The sequence below is a fragment of the Quercus suber genome, unplaced genomic scaffold, assembly GCF_002906115.3.
Source record: "Quercus suber isolate HL8 unplaced genomic scaffold, Cork oak 2.0 scaffold_202, whole genome shotgun sequence".
NCBI classification, from domain to species: domain Eukaryota; kingdom Viridiplantae; phylum Streptophyta; class Magnoliopsida; order Fagales; family Fagaceae; genus Quercus; species Quercus suber.
In genome coordinates, this window is record NW_027069660.1 from 586,349 (window position 1) to 593,795 (window position 7,447).

General features: G+C 33.7%; 1 protein-coding gene across 1 annotated transcript; it reads right to left on the bottom strand.

Moving 5' to 3' along the window:
- Positions 1-50: 50 nt before the first annotated feature.
- On the bottom strand, positions 51-1,167 carry LOC112017648 (stress-response A/B barrel domain-containing protein UP3). Its single transcript, XM_065779211.1, has 2 exons — positions 910-1,167; positions 51-827 (listed from the first exon to the last, which is right to left on the bottom strand). Exons 1-2 carry the CDS (start codon positions 1,056-1,058, stop codon positions 293-295), a joined length of 684 nt encoding a protein of 227 aa, XP_065635283.1. The 5' UTR covers positions 1,059-1,167; the 3' UTR covers positions 51-292.
- Positions 1,168-7,447: the final 6,280 nt, after the last annotated feature.

Sequence of the window (7,447 nt, forward strand, 5' to 3'; positions counted from 1 at the left end):
AACAGTATTTATTATTTAAAAAAAAAAAAAACTAAAAATACCAACAAATATTAGATGAAGAAACCAAAATTTCTCTCAAAGTAATAGTAAAATTTTACATTGAATGAAAATTACAAGGAGGTATTTTTTCCAAACGGATTTGAAAGTTAATAAATCCTCCATCCCAATAAATATGCATGGTTTACACATTATTCTTAGGTTAAAATACACTCGGTCGTTGCACACAATTAAACACAAATAGCAAAATTGCAGTGAAATCTTGCTCTTACTCTTAGATGCACACATTAAATAACTAAACAGAGGAGGGGATGAGGAAATCGACGACGACCTCACTCTCCACAAAATCCTTAAACTTGTGTTTCAACTTCCCCAATTCCTCATTCGAATCCTCCAACTCTGTGGGTCCAGGAAAAACCGCCAGATAAGCTAAGGAGTACCCTCTGCTTCTCTCTGGAGAAAAGTTCTCTCCGTAACTCATCTCGCTAATTTGTTTTTGCTGCCCCAACAACAAACCATCCTTCGTTTCTTTTAAAACCCCAAGTATCTCTGATTTTTTTACATCTTCTTCTTCTTCTTCCTTTAGTTTGAAGAAGCTGACTCGAACTGCGGACCCGGGTTTGGGTTTGGGTGTGACCGCCAGACGAAGATCGGGGGCGACCCAATCGAAGGCCATGATGTCTTCGACTATGTGCAGGCCGTGATCTTTGACGGCGCTGTCGTGGCGGGGGTGGATAGTGTAGGCCTTGAGGTCTTGCTTGGAGTTGTAGCGGCTGTGGAGGATGTGAGTGAAGTTGAGCGAAGTGGCGGAAGAGGAGGTGGTAGTAGTAGTTTGGATTAATGGGGCGGCGGTGAGTGAAGTTGAGCGAAGTGGCGGAGGAGGTGGTAGTAGTAGTAGTAGTTTGGATTAATGGGGCGGCGGTGAGCTGGGCCACTTGGTCCAGGGAGGACAAGCCGTTGAGAGCGTCGAGCCACGCCTTCACCTTCGATGGTTCGGCCTCGTCTTTCACCTTGAACAGGACGATGTGTTCGATGGCCTCGGACACGGACTGCGATGCCATCTTTCAGTATCGGTTGACTTGAGAACTGAAGATTTCAGACTTGTCAAGCTAGAGAGAGTGTATGGACTATGGAGGGACCCAGGGAGTGGCTGATGACCATGCTTGATACTTATTTTTTTCACCTATTTTTTTTTTTCTAAATTATTTTTGTACCTACTCTACAGTGTGTCCGGGACGCAAGTGTGTAAATATCATTTTTTTTAATTAATTTTTTTCAATTTGTTTTACTAACTTTTAAGTTCAAAGTATTAAATAGTCTTCTGGTTGTCAAGTGGATTGTAATTAAACTAGTTAATACCTTTTAATATTTGCAAGAAAGAAATTTAGTTATAAAATTGGTTGTAGTTTAAACTTGAAATTTTACTTAATATTTTTTTTTATTGAATGTGAATTTTAATAAATTTACTATTGAATCGTATTTTCTTTTTATATCTTCTATATTTGCAAAATTTTTAGAAAATTAAAAATCAATAGGTATGATATCAATAAATTATTTAAATTGCAAGTTTTTGTAGTTTAAAATTATGAATAAAATATAAACTTATAAATCACATGGTAAATAATATTCGATTAATACAAAATTTAACATGTATATTAAGAGCATAAAAAATATGCAATTCAACGGTTAGATTTTCAAATATGTAGTAATATTTATTTTATTGAATAAAGTTGTAACTTTAAGCTACAACTACTTTTGTAACTAAACTTTGTCCTATTTTTAATAAGACATCTAAAATTTAAATTATTGTCTATTATTGAATTATAAAAAAGGGAAAAGTTAACGGATTTTTAAAATATTTTAAATAAATTTTCTTTATAGTTTTTATATTCCGATAAAAGCAATATCAAAACTTTACTAAAATTGTCTATTAATAATGTTCAAATAATACCTATTAACCGAATTCAAATCTAAAATATAAAAAATATTCTAGCCTCCAAAAGAAACAAGGAAGATTAGAATATTTTTGCCTAGTTTATAATTATGGCTAAATGAATGACACCCTAATTAGTAAGAATTAAAGTCGTACACAAATTAAATTATTTAAGTTGTAAGACAATTTAACTAAAAACAATCAATTTCAAAATGAAAAGTGGGTATAAGTATATTGGTAATATTTCTTTAAACATTAAGATTAAATAGATATAACAAAATAATCCAGGATTAATGAAATTGAAATCTTGACACATTTCAAAAACCATATGAGTTGAAATCGACTAGTAAACAAACATTGTGAAATTGTTTATCAAGTTAAGTCGGAACTATTTAAGTATTTATAATTAAATTGGTTGGCTTGAACTTGAAGACTTAAATGATTAGGCTGGTTGGTTTGAAAGATGCTTATAGACTTTCTACTCAAAGTAGGTATTACCACTGCAGAAGGGGCGGATGATTCGGGTGGAAAAAAATCCAATGAGTTTCTTTTCATATTCGTTCTAATTTCTGAGTTAATTATAGTCACCTATGATTCATTTCACATGCCTATAGCTATGGCTATGGCCATGGCTATGTGCTGGGACCATAGTACAGCTAGAGTTATCCCTTCATTTCACAACCTGGTCCAAGCCTAGAAGAGAGTGGTACAAGTTTAATTATGCTGCAGCCATAGGGAGTAGCTAGCTTCTCCATCAGTAGTAGGCTAGTAGCAAGAGATCGGAGAGGGGCGGTGGCTTTAGCCAACTCTAATTAAAAGGTCTTTTAATACCACAACCATTAACCATCCCCCCTCTCTAAGTTGAAGCTAAAGCTTAATTGTGGGCCCACTTACCTCTGGAGAATGAAATTCTTAGGGTAATTATTAATATAATTATCAGTCTGCAGTCTGCACCTACAGATACATCCAAACCAATATTTAAAATATGGCAACTTGTGATTTAGTAGTAATTATTGAAAGTGACAATAAGATGTGTATGGATGCAATTTCCCAATAGGCAGAAGATAGGCCAAGGAGGTATCTAGATGGCCTCAATTTCCCAAAGCTTTGAAGACAGCTCTTTTTGGTGGGTTAATTAGAACTTAGAAGAGTCGCAAATAATGCAGCTTATGTTGGTGTAATAGACCCGTGTAGGTGTAGGGCCTTCGGTTTTTGTTGATGTGGTAAGTACGATACAGTGCCAGTGCCTACTGTTTCTGTTTCCAGTAACTAAGTGCTGAGATCACATTTAAAAAAAAAAAAAGAAAAAAAGAAAAAATGGCCATGGCTATGTGCTGGGACCATAGTACAGCTAGAGTTATCCCTTCATTTCACAACCTGGTCCAAGCCTAGAAGAGAGTGGTACAAGTTTAATTATGATGCAGCCATAGGGAGTAGCTAGCTTCTCCATCAGTAGTAGGCTAGTAGCAAGAGATCGGAGAGGGGCGGTGGCTTTAGCCAACTCTAATTAAAAGGTCTTTTAATACCACAACCATTAACCATCCCCCCTCTCTAAGTTGAAGCTAAAGCTTAATTGTGGTCCCACTTACCTCTGGAGAATGAAATTCTTAGGGTAATTATTAATATAATTATCAGTCTACAGTCTGCACCTACAGATACATCCAAACCAATATTTAAAATATGGCAACTTGTGATTTAGTAGTAATTATCGAAAGTGACAATAAGATGTGTATGGATGCAATTTCCCAATAGGCAGAAGATAGGCCAAGGAGGTATCTAGATGGCCTCAATTTCCCAAAGCTTTGAAGACAGCTCTTTTTGGTGGGTTAATTAGAACTTAGAAGAGTCGCAAATAATGCAGCTTATGTTGGTGTAATAGACCCGTGTAGGTGTAGGGCCTTCGGTTTTTGTTGATGTGGTAAGTACGATACAGTGCCAGTGCCTACTGTTTCTGTTTCCAGTAACTAAGTGCTGAGATCACATTTAAAAAAAAAAAAAGAAAAAAAGAAAAAAAAAAAGAAAGAAAGAAGAAAGAAACAAAGTGCTGAGCCAAGCTGGGGCTAAACCTCAAAACTATAACAGGCACTCTGATGGATTAATGGACATTATACTTGCCCACTCTATCTGAAATATGATAATTGGTCTTTTTAAAAAAAAAATATATATTTATTTGTTTGTTTTTCCTATTTGGCCGAAATTGGACTTTCTATTTTTTTTTTTAATTGAAAAAATTGGTCTTTCTATTTGATTGCACTATAACAAGACAAAAGGCTCACGGGAGAGGTCTTTTTTTGTTTTTTTTTTTTTGTTTTTTTAAACTGGTAGCCTAGAAGATTATAATGTCTAATTTGAAACCCTTAATTTATAAGATTANTAGCTTTTCACTAGATCTTTTTTTTTTTTTAATTATTAATTAGTGAAATATCTTTTCATCAAATAAGAGATCTAATGTTTGAACTCAGTCTATATTAAAAACCAATTAGTGTTTTGACCTATAATAAACCAATTATTATGAAGTGAATACCATGAGTTTAAATTATATTACATTTATAAAATAAAATAAAATAGAGAAACAGAGGAGTAAAGAAGTGAAGAAGTAGCAGCACTAGGAGGTTCACCAAACTGCTCAAATCGCACAATCACACTCAAACCGACCAAAATTGCTCACAAATAAACCGACCAAAATTGCTCACAAATAGAATAACTGCACTGCATTCATGTATATTTATTTATTTATTTTCTATTATATATATATATATATATATTTAATAATTTAATATTATATGAAGTAAGTGGCCAGCCCAATATTAGTGTATCCTCTCACTCTCATTAAGCATGAACAGCAATGTATATAGTACATTGTTACAGACCTTATGGCTCTTGCTTGTTAAACATTTTTGTGTATAGATTATATTTTTTTTACATGTATAATTGTGTATGGTTTACCGACAAGGGTTATTCTTTTGTTTTACATATATTTATGATACTTTTATTTACTGTCAATCTGTCATGATTTTTTTTTCATGTATACATTTGTGTTACTTTTTTTGCTCTACACAGGTTATATGTTTTTTTTTTTAACTTACGGTTATATTTTCGGCATTGTTATTAATAGTAAACCAGTAATTTGGCCATGACATTTTAAAAAATATATGGGGTGTTTGGTAAGGTATTTTAATCAACGGTTTTCTGTATTTAAACAGCATTACATATATTTTCACACACTTTCATCCACATGTGTTCTTCCAAAAAATACAAATAACTTTACTAGAATAACATTACCAGACGCTCCCTATACTAACCCAAAACCGACCAAACTGCATCTTGTACACCACACTACATCGCAAATATGATCGCAAAATTTAGGTATGGTGTGGTGATAGTTTTTGCTAAACTACACTACAAAGTGTGGTGCTAAAATAACTCAAAACCGCACTGTGAACACCCCTAAGATCATGATCGATAACATGGCAACAATCGGCAACGTGGTGGTAAATGGCAGACAATACTGACTGCTTATTGGCGTATTTTATTTTTCCTTTTTTTTGTTTGGTATGTCCTGAACATTCCAGTATTTAGAGCAGTACGATTCAATGGGATTTCTGTACTGGATGAATAACCGATAAGATAGATATGCCTTATTGGCCTGAACAGTATATATAATATCGACTCCACTAATGTATTTAGAATTGTCCTTAAGCATGATATGAAATACAAATATTCATTAGGTGTCCAGGAAGTTATCTTAGAGGGCGATACGTCGATTGTGATCCAAGCACTCAAACAGAGGACTGCTAGTGATGCTATGTATAGCAATTTGATTGATGATATCCTTGCCCAGGCTTCCCATCTATCTTTCTTTGATTTCTGTTATGTTAAGCGTAATTGTAATAAGGTAGCTGATGCTTTGGTTAAAAAAAAGCTAATAAAACTGGTCCGGAGCTTCAGGTTTGGACAGAGGTGTTACCGGATGATATTGCTCCTCTGGCTCTATTTGATGTCGATTGAGTTTTTTAGTTTTTGTTATCCAATAAATGCCCAGGCTTATAGTCTGGTTTCTCCCAAAAAAAAAAAAAAATTCATTACCCATTTATGACAAAACATTTAAGCATGCGTATGAAATTATTCTTCCTCGGAAATTATTCAAGACACATCCCTTGTGGCTTTTCAATAATTGGTCGTTTTTCGATGAACCTAATTATGCTTAAAAACTGCAAAGGTTGGAACGACGTACTCAATTTCAAATTGATTTATTTTTTAATTTAACCAAGCCTATCTGTTTTAGTTATGCTCTACCATATTTTTTTGATAACTTGATCATCAAAGAGTTGTCGATTGAACTATAAGATTCTAGACTACACTACTATATTTAAAGAATAATATTAAATCTGTAAAAAAACTAATAAAAAGAAACCATATTTGCTATGTTTTTTTTTTTTCAAAAAATAATATTATTTTATTATTAATTATTAAAAATATGTTATGGTAAAATTATTGGAAAAATTCCTCTCTTTAAAAATTGATTTTGAAAATTCTAAACGGAAACTATGTTTTGAAAACACAACTTTAGTGTAAACACATTTTACACTGAAATTATTAATTGTGTTTTGAAAACATGATTTCAATTTAAATTTGAAATTTTAATACTTAAAGTCGTATTTTCAAAACATATTTTGAAAGTAATATATTTTTCAAAATAATTTCCCAGAACACAATTGTAGGGGGAAAAGCCCAATCTAACGTAGTGAGCCTAGGACCCTATTTGAGGATTACTGTGTGTCCGAAAAGAAGGAACCGGTTGAGGTAAAGTCCATCTGGAAGAAGGATACCTGGAGACGAAGGAGGGGTACAATCCGAAGAGGTCACCAGCAGTCCGAAGGGGTCCTACTCCTCGGATACGAATAGTATTGATTAATCAAATGTGTGGAAGGTCTGAATGGTCTTCCTAGCAACCCCAATGATCAAGATAAGCTTTGAGTATATTTGGAGACGATAAGAACGAAGAAATATCTAAAGGAAAAGCTGCTACCACCATATTAAATGCGCTGCAACAACTTTTCTGGCTGTATTTATGTGGAGAAGACCTTTGAACAGTGTAATCTCAGCTACCGCCACTTACAAAAAGTTAAAGAAGATACATGACATGACATACACTCAAGTAGGTACCCAGATGAAGAACAAGTGGACGATGGAGATAAGGGAGAAGGATACTATATAAAGAAGGAGGGCTCCTAAGAAAGGAGGGTGGAGAAAAGAAAAAAAGAAAGGTTTTACTGTAGCTCTAAGAATTGTAACCTGTATTTAATCTATTATAAGTCTCTTCGGACTTCAGCTTATTTGATCTTTACGTGTATTTTTATGCTAGTTCATACTTGGACGTTGTGATCAACCGTTGTGAGCTCCACAGTCAACCTAGCTCTATTATCCACACTCTACAAATTTATTATTTTAGGCTTGAGCCACAAATCTTAACCCTACAACAATTTTTAATAAGTATAATGAAATAATATTATTTTT